Genomic DNA, 22305 nt, shown 5'->3' on the forward strand with positions numbered 1-22305 from the left:
TCCTTGGTGGGCTGAGAAAATCAAAAATATATGTAAATGACAGTGTAGCCCTATTTCTTTTTTTTTTATCTCATTCAAAAGTAAAAGACACATGGACCTTTTTCTACCCCCAATCTTCCATATACTCTGTGATGTGGAGAGAAGGAAAAAAATAGTAAGTTAAGAGAAAAAGAGACGTGTTTTTCTACTTTTTAAATACCACCAACAGGCACCAATTCAAAACCCAGCAAGTCTCCTTTAATACCTGGGAAATTAAATTGTCGGGCCATTATCAGTCGGGTCCAGTCGTCTGTATCTAAAATGCAACAGCATGCAGTTGAAGTACACAAGATCTGTTTTCTTTTTTTTTTCTTTTTTAAAGGGAAATATTAGACATTTGCTGGAGACTGCATTTTCGCGACAGGTGGAATTGAACTACCAGAGTGAACAGAGAGAGATTTGATGGTCTGGCCTGTGGGGGCTTGTTGCATTAAAAATGTTAAGCTTTACCCAAAGTCCTTTTCAAGTCGGCGCAGCATCAAATGGAACACAGTTTAAGGAAAGAGTAAGGACTGATTTCTCTCTGAGCTGCGACAGGCTGGACATCCTATATATGTGTGGATGTGTGTGAAGGGAGCAGACAAATAGTCTCGTATGCTGTGTTATCCCATGCTGTGAAAGCAGAGTTGATGGAAAAAAAATAAAAAAAAATATTCATGGAACATCACATTACCTGGGACTGGGATGTGTATCCGTGCGAGCGTAGAGGAGAGATAAAGATGAAAACACGGCAAACAATGATAAACAACTACAGCACTGATGGGTGAGACAGCGCTCTTTGTTGCTTTTTGTTCCTACTGAACCTCATCTCCATATCAGTAATGTTTATTTTATGCTGTGTACAGCTTCAAGTTCAAGTGATAAAACTGACAAATACACGGACTAAGCGCATGCTACATCTAAAGCCATATATCCATCTTCTACACTGCTTTATCAAACTTGGGGTCATGGGGCGACGGAGCCGATCACAGCTCACTATGGGCAAAAGGCAGCACAGTCGTGAGTCCAATGTAGAAACATACACACTCACGTACACACCGACGGGCAAATAAAACATAAGTTCAAGATTTTATCGCAACTATGAACAAGACTAATTTGTATATGCAAAAACACACTATTTTGACCTATTTCTAGTAGAGGAGCTTTACATGATAAGACATATTTGGAACGTTAACTTAATCAATCCAATAAGTCTGAATTTGTACACGGATTCATTGATTGTCTACTTAAGGTACAATTGAAAACAGAAAAAAAGTAAATATAAAATCTGAGTGTTGTGGGCCAGTCGCCAATTGTAGACAAAACCACAACCCCACCCAAACTGCTGTTTTGTAGTGGGGAAAGATTGATGACTCCGGGTTTGATTGAAAAGTCTGCCTCGGGGTTGGAGCCTGGTGTCTGGGTGAGACGCAATGGCCGGTGATTGATTGACCACTGGACCAGTTTAGCTCTGCGGGAGAGCAGAGTTGCTGAAAATCAAAAGTGGGGAATGGCGGAGGTCTATGGTTTCATTAAAACACAGATGTGTGGACTGACAGATGGACGTAGACTGTGAATAACAGGGTAATGGGACTCATTCACGCCATGCACAAGTATATCTCTGTCAAAAGCGTCGGTTTATTAGTTTTTATGTGTATATGGTACCTAATCACACATGGGTGTTTTCTGCTTTGTCTTCAAAAAAGAAAAAAGAAAAATTCTCACATATTCCTTACGGTTGTTGCTGGGCAATTAAGCCCGAATTGACCTGTGATCTAATCCAGTTTATAATGAGGCCATCTTGACCACATCCAGCTACCAATTGCAGCCCTTCCAGGCCGGGCAGTCCACTCATTTGACCACATGATTAGCAAGGGGAGTCTTCATAAGGTTGCCAGGCAAGAGGAAGACATTATGTGCGCATAATGTGATATCGCCTGTCCTTCTGGTTTGGTCCATTTCGAGCATCATGAGTGAAATTTAAACAAAAAAAAAAAACAGAAACAAAACAACCCTACAGGTAATTTAACAGTAATTACACCTGAATGTCTCCTAATTGGTTTTGTAAGACAAAAACCTGCAACAACAATGTAATAGAATCTTAAATGGTAAAGTAAATACTATCAGAGCCATGTGCTTGGTAGCGCTCCACTTTCCCTCACTGTGGTAACCACTGAGTGGCAGGACACGTGTGATTGCCGACACTGAACATGTTCCCCTCAGACAACAGAACCCCAGAAACTCCCAACGTCGGTGACGATGACAACACACACCCCTGCCTACACCGCTGTGAAGTTTCAATTACCGCCAGACTTGCTGGCTGGGCGCTGCCAGTCAGCCTGATGGGGGAAGCGAACAACTGGTGGAAAAAGGCCTGAGCGACAAACATTTCCACTGGGGATGTTACAAACCATCACGGGCTTCAGCGGCTTGTGATTTATGATAAAACGCACTCGGCTGCTTTAAATGACATGTTCATGTCGACTGCAATTGTTTGCGGGAGAAAGAGATGCAGACCAGCGACAACAGAATATGTATATAGGCGTATTATCATTAACAACTAATAAATAAATAGTCACAAATCACAATCATTTGGCAATGTATCTACAATCAGGATAATAACAATTCTTATTTTTAAACTATGTTTTAAGATGCAACGTGCTGCTTCATTCACTATTGTGTTCTTCATGCTGAATGCCTTTCACAGATGTGCAAGTGGGTCTGGTGAGAACAGGTGTCGCCTAAATCTATGTGTGACCGTCTTTCTTTGTGTGTATTTGTGTTGATTACGTCAGCTAATTGTTACGCTCCCAGTTGTCATGCAAAGATATATTTATAGTCAAATAAATTAGGATCAGAACAGAACAAATTGATATTCCTTTGAGAGTATCTAAACCAAATTCGACCATAACAAAGTCTCTTCACAACTTAAAGGTTGGTTAGTTTAGTTGATAGGACTATAATTGCAAGTGCATTTTGCCAGAAATCTGAATCAGTGCCTGTGTAGGCAAAATCTAAATCGATAAATCCTAAACGATATCTGATCCGAGTCTAACCCACTGTCTTGGGGCAAATCTGTCCAATTGGCGTCACTATAATTGGTGCGACTGGGGTTGTGGAGGTTATGGTCATTATAGGTGAGCGTGGGGAGGCATAACCGCTCGTGGCGCTGCTCTCTTTGTGTGTGAAGTGGAGCAGCGAATGTGCGGGGTCCTGCTGCTCACCGTGACCTGTATCTTAATGAGGGGGACAAATCAATACAATGCCCGACAAAGAAAACGAGAGCTTCAGCTGCCATAGAGCAAGACATTTTTTCTCTCTCTCTATTTTTTTGGGTGCTTTTTTTTTAGTGGCAATGAACATGAGAGCGGCGCTCAGGTCAACTCCGATTCAATTAAAACAATTTGAAGAGCAGTAAAACTACTGATGCATTCAAACAGACTTATTTTTTCGGAGCATGTCTGCCTGGAGTAGCGCACCTCGATTTGATGCACTCCGACTTACTCCTCAGAGCTTCGTCTCTCCTGTCAAGTTCCATGCGTTTGTTTTTCACCGATTCCATACTGAACCAACAAAAAACAAAAAAGAAGAAAACACTGCTGTTGTCCACAGTTGAGCAGATAGAGAAATTGATGACAGATCCCATGTTTACCCAACAACTAACCACCAACCATCTTTCTCACTTTCCAAACACACACGAAACATGTCGGTGGGCTCATGAACAACCAGCCGTTTTTGATGCATCTACCTTGTTTCAGTAACTTTGGAAGAAAAAAAAAAAAAAAGACCAAGAAAGATGAATAAAAATCCTTCCTCAAAATCTAGCATGACTTTCTTAATCTTAACAACTAAGACCAATGGAAGTTGTGCTGTGCCCGCTTGCAGTCAAAGACAAATTACTCCAGTTTGGCACCAAAATGTAATTAGACCCCATTTTTTAACACTGTGATATTCAATCAAAAAAGTTGAACACCGTCTCAAAAAAAAAAAAAGAGAAGAGAAATGGGAATACACAAATTCGATTAAATCCGACAAAGTAATTAATTATTCAAAGATATCTGAGTGGAGAATACATGAGGTGTGAACAGGTTTACTGGGAGAAAGACTAAACAAATCACCTCTGAAAGCTCCATCAGCCACCAGATTATGTGCTTAGTACAGCAAGTCAAAACCACTCCCTGGAGCTCTCCCTTGATCAACTTATTGACTTTGCCCAGCAATCAGAACCGGTTTAACCTTCCAATTATTGATGCTCGTGCACTTTACAGTAAAGTAAATTCAATTTGTTGGGTAACCTGTGCAGAGGTGGGTTCGTACTTGGGGAGGGTAGTTAAAGGTGCCTCACGGTTGACGCAAGCAAGATTTGTTGAGTTGATTCTAGCGAAAAAGGCACTTTTCGTCCTTTGTGGGCGACTTCATGGCCTGTGTGGAGTCTGCATGTTCTCCTTCTCTACAGGGTTAGGGTTAGAGTCCAAAATACAGTGAAATGTAAAAAAACAAACTTCTATAGCTGTTGCATTATGCATGTTTTTATAAACTCACCCTGACAGCGTGGTCTTGAAGCTAATGCTATGAGGTAGCTATCTTTCATGGCAACATCGCGGATATCTCAGCTCGGGTGTCGGTGTCGTGTCATGTCTGCTTCTTTTGAGAAAACCGTCTTCAAATTTCCTACCATTTGCCTGGTGGTTTGGCGTGTCAGATTAGAGCCTCTTAGGGGCTGGTTTTGGACAATGGGCTTTATGTTGACACCCTTACTTTAAACTCTCAGTACGTGTGAATGTGTGTGGCTGTCTGTCCTGTTGGATAAAGTGACTTGACGGAGGGACGGACGGACGGAGGGACAGAGGGACGGAGGGAGGGATGGACGGAGGGAGGGACGGACGGTGCAGGAAGGCGAGAGGCGGGTTCGCGTGTCCACAAATGAAACATGTTTTCAAAGTTGAGTTCACTGTGGCCAGCAGACAACCCGGGAGTTTGACAAACACCGAGCGAAATGACAATGGGCGGGAGACGTCTTGGGTGAGAGGATGTCTTTTAAAGCGCAAAAGTCCATTTCCAGTTGAAAAGAACATTGGCTCCGCGGAAGCGTCTGACTTGACAATTACATGAGTGGCACGAGCGGCGCTGCGCCTCCGCTGATAACCCGTCGGATTCTATTAAAACTCCGGCACTCCAAAAGAATGCTCAAATGGAAGGAATTATCACAGAGACACACACGGGCACACGACTTTTTAAAATGGCACAACCCTCTGACCACGACTCTTCTGCCGCGACTGCACTGTGACGACTTCAAGGAGACAAACTAGAGGGAGAGAAGAACTTATCTGGTGAATTTATGCTGAAAATATGAACTACAGACAAAGAGAAACAAAGACTCTATATAACTGCCTGCTCAGTCTGTCACTGAATGCAAAACTACTGCGGCATTTTCTGTCTGCAGTTTCAAAGGCTGCTAATGGCCCAGGGTTAGCCTTGGGGCTACAAGCGATAGTTTCATTGCTTTTGGGAAGAAAAGTTCTCTTTGAGTACTTCCACCCTGAAGTTAGTACATTAGGAGGTTGCCGGCAAAAGATCTGCACAAGGACTCTGTCTTCTGACAGCTCGGTAAGACACGCCACCCGCTGCGCTGCTTCGTATAGAACATGTAAAAAACAGGTGTGACTCTGTTGCCCTTCCTGCCGTCATCTGTCCTGCTCCCCTGCATATGAAAAATAGCGGAAATTAAATTACAGAAAAACCCATGACTGAAACAGTTTTCTTCACAGATGCCGAAGGGGGAAAAAAACCAAAAACATAATGTGTCTCCCACCCTTGCCATCCGTCTCTCTCTCTCTCTCATCACCTTTTTTCTTTCGATCTGAGCGTCGTTCCAAATGAGGGATCCCTCATAGACTTGTCCTGCGGCGAGGAATCACGTCAACACTCTTCCCTCTCGCGCTCCAAAAAAAAAAAAAAAAGATTCATTTTTCTATTACGGCGATGAGCGTGTGAAATGAGCTATATAATCAATAGCAGAGGTTTGTAAACAGCAACCACACTCCAGGGAAGATGTGTTTCCTTTTTGAAAACAATACACTACCCGTGTGCATGCGCTGGTGTGTGTGGCAAAGAACGCTCATCTGAGAATGTTTACAAGGGCAATTTACTGCAAATAAAGACGCCGGCTGACCAAAATGAAGGTATATTTCATTACAACAGCGGGGCGAACAGGCGGAGATTTCAACGTAGACAAGAACGTATAAATCACAGCGATGTTTACTTACTGTACGACTGTGTGTTTGAAGTGAACTTTAACTGGCCTCTGAGTTTATGTAATGTAAATGAAGACATGAGTGTGTGTATATTTCTCGAGGACTTGGTGTAAAAAGTCAAGGCAATTCTCTAAATATCCGTGATGCTCAGACATTTATGGCGCTGACATTTGTCACCGGGCCCCTCATGCACTGCTGATAGCAGCCAATGGTCCTCGAGCGGGAATGTGTGAACATCAAATAGGAGTCGCATTCTTGTTAAAAACATAAATAACAAAATCTGCTCTCCTCTGTGGGTTCTCACTTGAAAGTTAGTTAGATGGTTAACCCTTTAGGGTGCAGGTGATTCCATGAAAAATATAAGAAATTAATCAAAATTACAAATCAGTGACGAGAGCACACTTTACAGGACACAAGCACCATGTGGTGATTGTGATGAATCAACTTGACTTTTTTCAACTCAAAGTTCTTAAATACATTCTAATCTTGGCCATTTGTACACCTTCCAACATTATTTTATTTTCAACATATATTAAAAAAAACATTTGTTTGTGGTTTTCAAAACCGAGTCGAAAACAAGTCAGAAACGTTCATAAAAGTAGGCCTACTCTTCAACAACACTCAGGTGGTGAAATTCTCCATTTCCAAATATTCGAACGAGTCAATAGTTAAACAAAAATGTTCCCCTCGCTCACAAAGCACAGGGAGCTCCAACCATGTTACATTCTTTTGAGAGACACAACTATATCAGTACTTATCTGCACAGTCGGGCACGATATCAGTTATGCTTGTGATAAATGATAATGTCCAGTATTGTGATCTTGGCAATAGATATACTGTACATAAGTATTTCTGTTAACTGTGCCATTTCTCTTTTAACCAGACACAAGAGTTTCGCATTTTGTTTTCATTTTGATTTCAGTGGGCTGAATATTTCTTACATGTAGAGGCTGAATGTATAGTGCATGGAAATTTACGATTAATTGCACTTCACTCATTCTTTTGCAAAATGTATATTGCAAATGTTGATATTGTGAAGTAATGATACATTTCAGTAATATTCTGTAACCCTACTCTACAGCGTAAAAGCACCCGCCTCCATTTTATTTTATTTTTTTTTCCAAACAGACAGTCCTCTGTACCTTTAAGAGCTTCGTCTGCCACTGTGAGATATTAGATGTCACCCGTCAACTCCTTATCTTTATACTCAAGAGTCAAACTCCTATTATTAAAAAAAATAACAGTAAAATTGCTTTCATCACTTCCATGAGAAGCCGTCAACCTTTCACACGCATCTAACGGAGGGTGGATGACGTGGATGAATCAAAGTTAAACTGCAATATATTCCAGGGAAGCTCAGCAAGCACAGGAAGAACGTGCATCTCAAAAGACCTTTCTCTGTCGAGTTGCACACTGAAGCACACAAAAAAAGCTGAAGTGTCCCAGCTGAATGTTAGTGGGTGAAACGGTTCAATGGGTGAAATAGGCCTCGGGTGATATCATCTGCTTTGTAACCTCAGAACTTCATAGAAGGACTTACAAATAGCTGAGCACGGATCTTCTCATCCTCAGTAGCGATCCTCTCTCTGATGATGGCCTGCTGGAGGCTCTCTTCAGCCACTGCCCGTTCCACAGAGAGGATCCTGGACACTTCGCCCTGGACCTGGGACCGTGCCTCGGTGTGAGCCTGCGTGGAGGCCCGAACCTTCTCCGCCTCCAGCCTGCGAAGAAGCAACACCAACATTTCTCACTGCCAGCAAACGTTCTCTCTCGGAGTCTTTGGTGTTTATAGGACCACTCACGTTTATGTTTCCCAAAAGAACTGAAAGGTCAGAAATGCAATTACAGTCCTAATGAAGCATAGACATAGGCCAATATACTTGTACATTGATTTCTATTCTAATGTCAGATCTACCCATTTGCACATTCTTGGCTTGGGGAAAACAGAGAGTGCAACACTGAAAATTAAGGCAGAAAACAAGTTGAAATCAAAGTAACAAGTGACACAAACCCTTTATATCAAATCCACATAATTACACCGAGGAGTAATTTGACTATCAATTTGAGCAGATAAACACTGGCATTCAACTGAAAATAAGAATCATAGTGCTTCTGACGGAGGCGCTCTGCAGACACAGGACCGCCATTTGAACCCTGTCATGGGTTCTCATAGTTGCCTAGCAACGCACTCCCTACTCAGTGACAGTGTGCTTGATTGAATAAGGACGAACATCCCTGAAACCCTGAAAGTCTTCCTCTGCAAGGAATCAAACAGTCGTGGCAAGGTAAAATCAACACAGAGCGCGTGTCGCTGCGGATTATGACAGGCTGAATGGTGAGGATCTTAATAAAACGTCTGCCCGGAGAAAGCCCCGGAAGGCACCTCTGGCACGTGGAGGAGGATATCCCAGAGTGACTGGGAGTGTTAACTGGTGCTTTTCCCAGTGAAGCGAAACTGTTTCAACACAAGAAGCCCTTCACATTCAAATTCATCATCTAGGGAAAAACACGTCTGAAGCAAGTATTTATATGCTTACAATAAAAAAACAGGGAATCCACTTTCAAAATTCATCAAAATAACTCATTCATCTATTAAGTTTAATCATTTACGGCCTCATCAGGTTTGTGCATTGCTAATCATGCTCATTTAAATGCATCATCCTGCATTTACAGCTACACGGGGCTCGGTTTTTCTTGATGTTAGAAGCTCCTGCAGATCCTGCAGATGGGGTTTCATCTTTTATTCTATTTTTAAAAGTCAATTTCACAAGTCAGTCACCTGTGAATCTACCTGAAATAATGACACTAATGAATAATGATGGACAGGCCAGTCTAACTGATCACCAGCCTGTGCCACTGGCTTTGAGCAGATGACTGGTCGGTCTAATAAAAGTATGCCTGATGTCTTAAAGCTGCCGTCTGCCCTGCAACACCACTAAATGTCAGAGAGCAGGGGAGAGTGAGATTAGATGGAGAGAGAGAGAGAGAGAGAGAGAGAGAGAGAGAGAGAGAGAGAGGTGGCAACATGACATGTTTGGCCCTGAGGAAGTGAAGCAAAGAGGGAGCGAGGCAGAGAGTGGGAGAAAGAGATGGAGGGAGACGGAGAGAGACCAGCCATGTCCAGTCTCACAGTCCACTGGGCTGCACACGTCAGCACACTCCATCCATCATCAGGCTCCAGCTCGCTCACTCTCTCTCTCTCTCTCTCTCACACACACACACACACACACACACACGGACACGCAGAGAGCCTCCTAATGGCCTTTTACATTCACCATTTCCCCCACGATCCACGCCTCCCTCCCTGCTCTGCTAATGCACCTAAGCTACCTTTACTCAAGGAGCTTTGACTATTGCTAAAAGTGTTCGGACCGCAGTCAAGATTTCTTGGAGGAAAAGATGACGATTCTTACCCGAGCCAGAAAAAAAGCAGCGGAAGAAAACTTTATGAGATGTAGTTGTCGATTTAAACACGTTCCCCAAAAAGGGGGTGCTTCATGTTCTTCCACAAATCTGTTTTAAAAATAAATAAATAAATAAAAACCTTTCATCCATAGTGTGACTTTTCCCACTTTTAGGGGAAAACTCATTTACATTATGCAAGAAGATCATATGTTAGAAAGATAACAGATATAAATGTAAATCCAAATGTGGTTTATGAGATTTGGATCCTCAATTTCAGCGCGTGTCTCACAGAATCAAATCACAAAATGCAAATATCTGAAAAGCTAGATGTGAAACTTAAAGATATGCACTCCACTACAAGTAATCCGCGACTTAAGAAAGTGAATTTTAGACATTCGAAATGTAACACCTCAGTATTTCTAAAGTCAAGTGTTACCGAGAGAGTGCTGGTGGCATATTGTTTATACAATATTTAGATTCATATATTCAATCGTGCATTTAATGATTCATTCATCCATTAAACCAGACATTTCTTCCTTCAGCCAGTTATTAAAACATAAATCCATTCATCCATGAATTAAACTATAGGTTTTCTTTTTCCATTCAAACATCCTAGCATTAAACCTTTCATTCATGTTTTAAATCATTCATTGAACTAATCATACGTTCCTTTATTTCTGCATTAAACTGCTGGATCTTATATTTCTTCATTCTTTGTTTTGGTCTGGGTTTACGCTTTTTAAATTGCCAACATTATTAAATAAAGTTTGTGAATCACTGATCCAAACTACCAGAAGAAATACAGCTTGAGATAAATATTTAATCAGTGCAATACGGCCAATAAAGTTATGAAATACATTAAAAAAATGCTCCTTTTGTGAACTGGCGTTATTAGTTAAAGGGAAAAACACCATGGCAGCAATGAAGCTTTTTAAGGTATTTTTCATCAACGTTATATTATATATGTATGAAAGTGAGATTATATTAACGAAATAAAAATGTTCTGGTAACCCCGACGGTACAATAGGTGAACACAAACGTACACTGTGGACGTTGGGGGTAAAATACATCGCCTTGCAAAAAAGTCTTGCGGCTGACTTCCTCACAAGTGCTAACCCAAGCAAAGACCGCTATCACTAGCTGGATGCTATCTGTCTGCTTCACCTCTATTGCTTTCCAGTCATTATTGCCCTGTCTCTAGGATATTGGACGCATTTTTCATTCGAGTGCAGGAGATTGGCACTCGGAGGGGAAGGGGAGCTTTGAGGTCGAGGATGGCGGAGTCAGACGCGGCGTAGAAAGCGACAGCACCTTTGGCTGAGCGAAAGAGAAAAAATATCATGTCTTTGATTCATAAGTGGAAGATGTTTGACCTGCAACAAGCCAGAAAGAGAGAAAATCCCTCGCCGGGCAACCTGTGTTTTGGTTGTTCATCGGCTTGAGCCGAACGGAAAGGCAGAACCAGCGGGGTATCATTAATTCGAAGAGGAGCGGAGTGCAAGTGGGTCGAACTCCGCCGGCCTTTCCCAGAGAAGCAACTCACTATTTTCCGGAGGTGACCTTGGACAGACGTGCTTCAGTTCTCGCAGGACACTATTTTTAAAACTGGAAAAGATTAGATCTGTGGCAGTCTATGAAAAATGTATAGGTCGAGCATTTGAAAAGGCTGCAAGTTAACGCTAAGCGACTGTAGTCGCGGTGAGCTTTGTGGGCTGCAGCGGTCAACACGGCAAAAGCTAAATCCATCATCGAGCATTCTACAGGTAAACATGATTACCCTTGCACAGATATTTAAAAGAAAAAAGAGTGACAAACTGACGTCTCCCTTCTTCTTTTCCCCGGTTCGATGACCCTCAGACACTATCCGTCTCTCTTCAGCTCCTCCCTCATTAATGCTTCTCGTTGTCTACCCGTCATCTGTACGAGATGCGTCTCAATAAAGTGACGTGCGACGGATTCTGACAGACCTGCACAGCAGCGCAAGTCTTGACCCAAGTGCCTTGAAACAAAAGCATTTAAAGGCCCAATGCAATATTGATGTTGGGAATAATGTCGCAGAATGCTGGCCATGAATATTTTATGGGGCTTTGCACTCTCGCTGACACACATTGCACTCGCACATAAAACACACGCACACACCACACCTGACTGTAAAGGCAATGAAATGCGGTGACAGTGTTAAATTTTATGAGAAACAAAGACGCGTGCACAGAGAATAATAATTTAATGGAGCCCCAAAATGGCAAGAAATGACTTACAAGCCTCTTTTTTATTCATTTTTTTACTTCTTCCTAACTATGAAGAGATACATGCCTAAACATAACAGTCAAGTAGTTTTCTGTAAAAAGAACATAACAAACCCACAAGCTTGAAGCACTTGGACTGATTCGTCACTCTTTTCTTTGTCTAAGATCATTGCCTAGTAATGTGGAATACAGAGTTGAAGCATAACATATTCCAAATGAACCCCATTAAAGTGACTCTACCGATTTGCCAGAAGACTGGATGGAGTCAATAAACATAACCGTTGTACTGAACAGGTCAGCAGCACCGAGAAAAACTGGAGTATTTACAGTTCAATGACTGTTACACCTGGAATGGCCTTATAAATTGAGGATGGGAGCAGTTTCACAACAATATGACTCAGTTTACAAGAGGCAAGAGCCATCGGATGGAATATGATGCTTCGTGGAACATTACATTTATTCTAGCCGGTAGTGAAAAACTAAAATGACGACGTCACATGTCAGACAGAGAACCAAGACACAAAGATGGAAAGAACGGGAGGTAAAGAGGCCAGGCAGAATACACCCGACAACCAACCTTTTTCCATTTCCAATTACTGGTCTTAAGACGTGTCTTTATTATCCTAACAACTAATGTTACCCTGCACATCGACCGCCAGCCGAATCTGTGGACTGTTCAACAGGCAGCTAAAGACTCTACAGTTTTTTTGTTGGGCATTATATTATATCTTTCTGTCAAGTAGTTGCTGCTCTTGTGGTACAATTGCACGGGTAGTACTACATGTGGAGTAGGTGGCTGCCACACATGCCTGGTAGATATTACTGGACTCCTTCAACATCCTGAAGTTTTTAAGTTCAACAGAGTTCAGTGGAAGGACATCTTGCACGGGCATTTTTGTGACAAACTGTGCTATTTTCTCGAGAGTCGTTGGAATCACAGCGTCTCCAGGTAAACCATTTCAAATTGGCTTGAATGTGGCTGTTATCACTGTTAAAGGCAGGATTGCAGTTTCAACACTGCCTCCAGCAGAGTGATTATAAGAGACTTATTTATTTTAATTTTCTGGATGAAAGTCCTGTTAAACAGAGTCTCTCGGCTCTGTAGCCCCGACTAGTGTCGTGCAGCTTCATGACAGTTTAAGTAGAACTGTACACTAAAAAAAACCCAAAAACTAATTGGTTTAATCTCATATTTTTTTGTGTTTAATCACTCAGTGGACTAATCTTGCTCATTCCTCGTCTTGAAGACTTCACAGTCGCTGCTATATTGCTCGATGTTTAGTGGCTCCATTAACTTGTTGCGATTCTTTAACGGTTCTGTATTTTAATTGAGTATTTTTCATTGGCACTCTAAACTCATTTTCAAAGTACAAATGTTATGATTATAATAATGATTTCAGCTAATGTCATATTCATTGTTGCAATTACTGCTGCCATTATGACGCTTATAACAACAACAGTATTATTACCACCATTATTATTATTACTGGCGCTCAAGTCACAGGGGAGTAGGTTGTTTTCACAGTAGTCAGAGTTAAAATATCATAAACATGAATCAGCAAAGTCCTGCAGAGAGAAAATCTGATCAGAGATACCCAATGTTGCTGAATCGGATAAAAACATTTTTTAAGAGAAAATCACAACTCTGCAAACGCAGCTCTGGATAAATTGAGTTAGATCCAGGAACTTTATTTTTATTTTGTTTGCCTGTTCTTCTCCTCTGTGTGTGTAGTTTAGCACACGTACTATTTTGATGTGAAGCGAACAGATAAAAATAAACAAAACGTTAAAAAAAAAAATAAAATCGAGAAGCCAGACTGTCTGCATGTGATCTGGGAGCAATAAAGAATTTAACAGGAGGGCTGGTCAACAGGGAGGGAAAGCAGAAGCTTCGAGAGAAGGTCAGTGTTCTCACTCAAAAGGCTGACATGCAATTATATTGCACAAACCAAGACTGGTTCAGTACGTGCTGGAAAAAAACAAAACAAAACAAAACAAAAAAAAACAGGCAGAAGTTTCCCGAAAGCTAACCTTTGAGCGCTACACGTTGGCCTTTCAAACACTTGCATGAGAAGGGAGAGTGGACGAAGATGAGGGGAACGGGGCATGACCAAGGTGGACGATAACAATGCAAGTGCAAGATCGGAAAGGAAGCTAAAAAGGTTGCGGAGAAACATGCGAAATGAGAAAAACAGACACAGGATGGGGAAAGCGGGGTGAGGGAAAGGCTGAGAAAATATCACAAAGTGAAAAACTGGATCAAACAGCGATACAGTTCGAGTTGCGTCGACGAGGGAGAGACAGGTTGATGTTGAAGTTCTCTCACCCTCGTCACTCTTTTATTTATTTTTTTGGTGTCGATCTGCTCTGATGCCTCGCCGAGAAGCGGCACAGGCAAAGCCGCTGCCTCCGCCCGCACGCTGCTACAAATTAGTTTAGGCTGCAGCCAAATGAGCTCAGAGCTCAGAGCCTTTACCTTCACTGCTACCAGAGCAACAACATGCAAATCTCTCGAGGTGGGAAGAGTTACGGCGTAACACCGACAATATTTAAACTCCCTCGGACTGCGTACTTTACCCCTTTACCTTAAAGTTCATTGCAACGATGGATCCTACAGTTTCAAACATCATTAGATGTTTTTACTGCAACAACAAATGTGATCTAAATCTGAAAATGTGCTTGAAGTTATGATATAAAATGTGCCTGTTGAAGGCAAACTTGAGAGTTTGGCCTCTGCGATTTTGTGTGTATTTGCCTTTTCTCTCGGGTGTGAGCACATTCTTTCATTTCCCTGCATTCATGCTGTGCAGCAGTTTCTCCTGCAGGATGCCATAACAAGTGTAGAGGCTTATAAGCTCTGCTTTGATATACTCTTACATGCAAAAAAAACTATTTCATGTGCCCACATTTGCAGCAAAATTGATGTGGTCAATTTGTTGAGCCTTCCAACTCTGCCAAGGCCACTTTCACTGTGGTTTGTCTGAATTCAGCATTACAAAAAATTGGAATTGTTGCTCTACACAGTGGGAAGTGACATAAGTAACATACTGTATGTGGTAAGTCTCAGTGCTTCATGTTTCTCCCAAATCAACAGTTGTAACTGGATGACATTACAGCAAACATATTCAAATAATCATTCTACACAGGAAGGTACTTTGGAAAATTGTCGGAAAGTGTTCGAACATATACACTGTTCATATAAGAATATTACATGTGTAATATTTAGTATATAAAAATAGAAAGGTAACTTTTTCAACACGTAAAATCAAGGTAACTTGAAGTGTATTTCCAATCTCTAAGAGAATCCATTAGGTCATTTTTCACATTTGGGGAACGTCAAAGTTAGAATTGGCTATTTTGGATCCGTGCAGTGCTTTTCAACAGCTTTAAATATAAATATGACATATGGATGTTCATCACCACCAGGGGTGTCAGACATAAGTCAAAACTGGCTCGCAAGAGGCTCCACTCCGGCCCACCACACCACCCAGAAAATTGTAAAAATGTTAAAGAAAACATTGATTATTTCTTTAAAGATGAGGGAACAAGTATGTTCTTACCATCTACTCAAAGAAAGCACTCATTTCCTTGTTTTTCTAGTAAAAACTAATTAATAGGAAAGTTCAATTGGGGCAGGTAGGAAGGGAGAGATGATCCGAAGAACGCCTCTAAGTCCATAAAGATCAAGCCTTTTCTATTTTTCCTTTCTGTATAAGACTTCATACAGTTCTCTCTTTGGACAGATTCTATAAGATCTCAAAGGTACTTTTCCTCCTTTGTGACCAAAAAAAGGTAATCCTGCAAATTAAAATAAGATAACAGCATACTTAAGCCTTTATCTCCAACTCGGGTATGTATTGGTTTCATACTGTAGTCCCGAGCATCAGGTAAGTTAAACACACAGTTTATTGGACACAGAGACCAAATGATGAGTATTAGCAGATACTGTCAAATGATATTGCAGCAAGTCGAGACAAAGACGACAAGTAGTGCTTGTGACATACATGATACATGTGCACGTGTCTCTTCCCTACTAAAAAATGGAGCGAAAATATGTGTTTTGTTGCTTAAAGCAGATATGCCTGTCCTTTCAGCACTGATTTATAGTCTGATTACATTAGGATGTAATGAGTTAAGTCAGACTGCTAAAAAATGGTTTCTTGGGTTATGTAGTCAACGTTTTGAAAGCGTTTTTGCTTCTGGCATGTTGACAGAATTTCCACCCACTATTGACAGACACCTTTTAGGTCTTATTACACAATTAAAAGCCTTGCTGTACATATCACTACCAACCAAACCGCCCATCATACAGCCAATATCAGCACACATGCATGACAAGTAAATAAGAAGAAAGAAATACACAACAACAAACAACCACATGAATAGAAACTGATATTAATCTGCGTCGACGCTCCAAAACACAAACAAGTGCTGGTTAACTGATGATTGCTTATTTACCATTTCATGTTCTGTTAAGTCTTTTTTAAGTGAAAACACAACCCATGCCAAGCACAAACAAAAAACCCAGCGCTTGAAAGCCGCCATGATTTCAGTTAATTGCAAGGAGGGCGCAATTTTGAAGCACTTACTTTTGTGAACAGACATCAATAAGTAAGCTGCAGGAAGCAGTTACATTAAAAAAAATAAATAAATACAACAACAAAAAAAAATAGCAAGAAAAAATCAATAGACAAACGATTTCTCAAAACCACTTCTTAATTTCTCTCATCTTGGGAGAAAAAAGGCCTTAAAACAGGCTAATCGCTAGGCTAACATCACCTCCTCCTGGACTGAGGAACGTTCTCTTATTTTACAGTGCAAGCGCTGCTTTAGTGGCTCATCAAAGCTGTTCATTCAGCAGGGACTGCTGGAGATCATGCAGGCCTATTAAAGGCGAGGGAGCAACACCATTATCTGGCATTATGGCATGTACACCTGCTACTTTGGGACAAAAAAGACGGAAGGAGGACGGGAGAGACGAGGAGCAAGAATGGAATAAAGCCCTCCTCACATGAAGAGTGCGTTTCTTCATCAGGCAGGGCTAATGGATCACCCCTCAACACCCAGGAAATTATCTCAGCATAGCGTCCTTCCTTCTCAGACATGATTAATTGATCTGAGGAGAGCAGGAGAAGAGGAGGAGATGCAGAAAGGAGGAGGAGGAAGAAAGTGCTGATGTACTTCGGAAGAGAGGTAAATTGGAAACAGTGGGGATCGGAAAGACTGGTGCTGACCTTTTTGACTATTAATGAAAGTGTGAAACGGTCACATCTGAAAATGTCTCCGGCTTCATATAAAAATCCGTAACAGCAATTGACACTAGTGTAGCACCTCCGCTGAACCTGCCGTGATCAGAAACGAGGAGAGCAAAGGGGAGGGGACACAGTATGCTGGTGGAAACGGAAACCGCATTTTAGCAAAGCCATTCACCTCGACAAGAAGAAGGTCCTTTGCATCACCAAGGCTACCAGGCTTTAAACAAAAGCTATTTTCTCATTTCAAGTTATGCCTCCCACTGTGTGTGCTCGCATCTTACCAGGCTTGCAGGTCCTCCTCTGCTTTGGCCCGCTCTTGCGCCAAGTCTTTATGCAGCTCGTCTGTGATCTTCTTCCTCAGGGCCTCTTCATCCACTGGGGGACAAAAAGAAGCAGAACAAAGTTTGAGAAAAAACCATGTAGTGTTCATGCTGGGCCACTAGTGGGTGTTGCTGGCTGATTTTGGAATGAAACCACACACATATGCACAGATAAAAATATGCTAGAAATATTAACAATGGCGAGTACACAAACATTTGTTCGAACAGACAATGAAGTGAGATTGTTCTTACAGTGGCTCTCAACTATAAAACTACCAAGTCCCAGGAGAATATGAACTGGGAGTCATGACACTCTGAAGGCCACCATTGTTGTTATTGTCCATGTACTCATGTATGTGCAGAAAAACTATTTACAAAGACCGTGGTGCGCATGCGCAGCAGCAGCGTTTCAGAAAAGTTGCCTTTTCCCTGCTTACACAAGAGTCTGACATTTTCAAAAAGTTCCACCTTGAGAGCAGATTTTGAAACCTTACATTTTTAGAGGCTCCGAGCACCATGGTTGTGTAAATGGACCCCCAAAACTCAATGAAAGTTTTTCGATTTCACTTCAAAAGCATGGCCTCACTAATGCATGTGGCAGAATTTTAACATCGGAAAAGATTTCAGATTTTTCAGATCAAGTTTCACCTCCACCATTTTCAACACAGACGAAAAGTACAACTTCAGTTATGACATACATTTGAGGCCAATTGGCGTCTTCAAACCATCTATATATGTGGATGTATGTGTGCGATCGTCTGCCTCTGTTTGCCCTGTGATAGAGATCAGCTCCAGCACCTCACAACTGCGAAATATATAAGGCAATACAGGTGATGGACGGAGGAATGAACAGATACCATCACTTCAGATCCATAATGAAGACATCACTCTCTGGAATCATGAGTGAATAAATGTATGTGTGTGGGTGTCAAAAACAATAAGGACTGACGAGTACACACAGCCTAAGGTCACAGTATGCAGTACACATTGGAGTACACACATCCTCTAACCTGAAACCCGCAGCACACTAGCACCTCTGTCCACATGCATTCATGTCAGGGACGCCATACGTGTACGACTCCGTGTCTTTGCCGCTCTATCGTGGCGGGTAATTAAGCATGAAAGTAAAGATGCCAGCCGGCGACCGGGCCGGAACGTGCTCTGAACACAGAAGTGCCATGCGGTGTGCTGCGACACTGCGGTGATGGGAGGGAAGCGTCTGACTCTGTCAAGATTACGCTCCCACTGCATTAGTTAGATGGGATAATCCTCTTTGTCAGCGTCTTTCATTACCTGGTAACATGTGGTAACAGCAGGCCACGGAAACCTAATTCCAGCTAAATCAGATTAACGCTAGAAGAAAGAGAAAGGACTCATAATATGCAAAACCATTCTTTACCGAGCTTGGGGAGGGAGAACAAATACAAACACTGGAAATAATTCTGAAGTTAAACTGTATTGCGCTGTCATGCGTTTTTTTTTTTTTTTTTTAACTCCCTAGCTTTAAGAGGCCGTGGCGTTTTGGGATTACTGCAACACCAATTCACATCTGTCCCTCCTTAACTCCAAAATGTGGCGAGAGTCGTGTCTAGACTCCTTAATGCCGCCCTTTCAATATCCGTAATAACTGGAAGCATTTACATACAAACACTTCTTCAACTTGCTGCATTCACTTCAATATGAATTCTTTTTTTTTTTTTTTTAATAACATACCCTTGGGATTCAACTGCGCTCTATCTGCATGAGCTTCATTGTTCCGAGTAAAGAAAAGCTAACCGTCTAAAAGCAGAAACCCCAATTTAAGATTAAAATGCAACAGTCTAATTAATGTTTTGACTGTCATTTGGCCCAAAACCTCTACGCCTGTTACAGCCTGTGTGTGAAACAAATCCTTAATTAACAAAACGTGTGGCAACATTTCTTTTCTTTATTTTAAATTTCAGTCCAATGGATTTCCTTAAGCAGTGCTCGCGTCGGCCTTAGTGCTTTCTTTCTCTGCACCCACTGAAATAAAGATGCACTCATTTCACCAATTCAATTCAAACCCATTTATCAAATGACACAGTGGCAAACGAGACTAATTGTGGAAGTGAAGCACCTATTAATTAAACTAAACATCACGAACATTATCAGATAATCTCGCAAGATTATCATCAAATCTACAGTGGAGTAATCTGTTAACTAATTCCCCGCCATCACATGGGCATTGCCGTACTTGTTGCAAGTGGTGTGATGAATTCATAAATCTCTATTAGGTTTTCTGCCTTTTACTAATACTAATAATAACAATTTGCGCTTAAGAGATAGTTACAGTCAAACCCACCTACACACAGTCAAAGAAAAAATAAAATAATCCACCAACCTGGCGACAGGTTCATGGGAAAAAAGAAGAAGTATAAAGTTTTCTCTCCTGCAGCAAATGACACACAACAGCCCACGGTACGAGTGTTTGGTGGAGTAAAGAGAATGAAGAAGCGTCAGGTGGTGGGAGGTTCGGTGTGACAGGGCAGAAAACGGAGAGAGGCGGTGATTGTCTTTGAGGAGGCACTATGCAGCAAAAACTTGTCAACTGTCAGAGACATCTGTCACATACTGTCCAGGGCGTGAGAAAATAATATCCATCACGTTTGATTGCACTTAGGAGCGCCATTGATCTCGCGGGAGGAGAGGCTCTAATTACAACTCTGTTAAGCTCCGCCGGAGAAAAGACAACCTGTGGGTCTGAAATAAGATTGTCTGTCAAGTAACAAGTAATGACGCTGCTTTACATCCGGTAAATGAGAACGCATTAGGGAACGAAAGTCACGCCGAGACGTTCAGACAGCTGAAAAAGCTCCAAGTCTGATTGGGAGGCCCTTCTGTGCTGCATGTTTTTCCTGTGCACTCGTGGGTTCTTTTTTTAGTCTTCGTACCCTGGTTAACCGCCACAGTGGAAAAAACATGGATTTGATGTTTCCTGGTGATTTGACACCAAGTCAAACAGTCAGCTGGGATCAGCTCCAGCACCCCACATCGCCAATCAATATCAGATTTACCAGAGTTCAGACAGTGTCTAGTTATATTATATTAATACTGTAACAACAACAAAAGCAGCCACGAATTCCATTAAAAAGCTTGTTATATTTGGCGAGCTCGATCCTTGAATGACATCATGTGGCTCTAAATTAAAAATGCGATATACTTGTATGCGCAGTTCTTCTAATTGCTTTATTTTAGATTTCATTCCGCTTTTTATCTCAACTTTCATGAACATTTTTCATTGCCAACTGTAACATGTTGGTCAATGTAAAGGCGTTATCGTAATGAAACCACACACAAATGCACACGGAGAAGAATTACAGGCGACTCAACAATAAAACTACCAAGTTCAAGGAGAACATGGACTGGGAGTCATGACACTCTGAAGGCTGCTATTGTTGCTCGTGTCCATCTACTCCTGCATGTGCAGAAAGATCCACAGTAGTTAAAAAAAATAAAAAAAATAAACTAAATATATAGAAACACTAAACAGACGGCCGAATTGCAACAGAAGCTTTCCATTGGTCACTTCATTGTTCACTCAGCTATTGATGATATTACTGTTAACATCAGGAGAACGGACCACTTGTCGAGCACAGTTGTATTTCAGAAAACAAAAAAACAGTCAAAGGCATTATGTAAAAGACATTTCGCTTGATTTTAGCAAATAATTGCTGAGCAAATCCAAACACGTGCTCGAGGCGAAAGTCAACACGAAGGCAGCCATCGCATTGTCATGCTCCAGCCTTCCAATAGAGAGCTGTGAAAAGCATTTAAAAAGAATACATGTTTTAAGTCCTCTAAGTATAGACAAGCTTTAACAACTCATCATTTATCACACGTCCTCTCGAGCCCCGCCGGGAGAGGCTTCAGATTGCTGGCGGGCCTGCGGGGTCAGCCGGAGAACAGGTTCTGATATGATAAACACTGTCTGGGGTCCTTGAGGGAGGCTGGGGAGGGTCAGAGACAATTCCCGATCGACAGAGCTGGTGTCAATCCTGAGTAGGACATGTAAATGTTAAAAAGATTAAAAACTCATCATCTTTTTAGACGTGTCCCCTTCCTTTTCCTTTCTCCACCAATCGCTAAACCCTGTGGAAAACCCGAAGATGGGGGGGGGGGGGGGGAGCGGCGAGGCAGTGGAGATAATAGACGAAGGCAAATTGTGTTTCTCATCAGAAGTTTCATTAACCCCAGGACCCGCGTGGAGGGCATAATCTGTAACATTACTACTTCCTCACGTTTCCAACTCGCGCTCAGCCAAGACGCCACACACCTTTCACTATGTACAAATACCAAGAAATGAAGAGCGAGCTTCCCGCCCTGGCAGGCAGGCAGGTGCCACCCCGATGATCCGATTTTCTCCTTCATTCACACTCGTCCCCGTTAATGCAATCTCACATCATGGAGTCAAACCCAACTGGTCTTTTTCACAAAACAATAGGCAAAGTTTCTGAAAGGAGCGAGAGCTAGATTCTACACGGGCTCGCCGTTCACACGCATAAATTATCACCCACATGACTACCGTCGAGTTCCTTTGTCTCCCGTTTCCCCATTCTCCCACTCTGTGGCACCTGGGAGACATCTTTAAGCAGGCTATTAGTCCAGAGCCGTGTGTGGGCTCCGGCATATGAATATTTATAGCACATTGGAGAAGGTGTAGGAGGTTCAACCTTGACTATGGCGTAATCAGCACACATACCGACTCGGGCCACGATTTAGAGACAGCCGCCCTGCTGAGAGAGCCTCACTCGATACCCCGACTCTCGTGGACACACATAATCAATGT

At 42.0% G+C, this 22305-nt stretch overlaps 1 protein-coding gene across 4 annotated transcripts in view; it reads right to left on the minus strand.

Moving 5' to 3' along the window:
• The window catches only part of chchd3a (coiled-coil-helix-coiled-coil-helix domain containing 3a), a 74188-nt gene that overhangs the window by 43886 nt on the left and 7997 nt on the right, over positions 1–22305 (minus strand). For all 4 annotated transcript variants that reach the window (XM_080492359.1, XM_080492358.1, XM_080492357.1 and 1 more), the window contains 2 exons: positions 17460–17553; positions 7813–7993 (listed from right to left, as the gene is read on the minus strand). In XM_080492359.1, coding sequence (XP_080348485.1) covers positions 7813–7993; positions 17460–17553 — 275 coding nt within the window. The remainder of the gene's footprint in view (positions 1–7812; positions 7994–17459; positions 17554–22305) is intronic.

The sequence above is a fragment of the Lipophrys pholis genome (assembly GCF_963383615.2).
Source record: "Lipophrys pholis genome assembly, chromosome: 22".
Lineage (NCBI taxonomy): Eukaryota > Metazoa > Chordata > Actinopteri > Blenniiformes > Blenniidae > Lipophrys > Lipophrys pholis.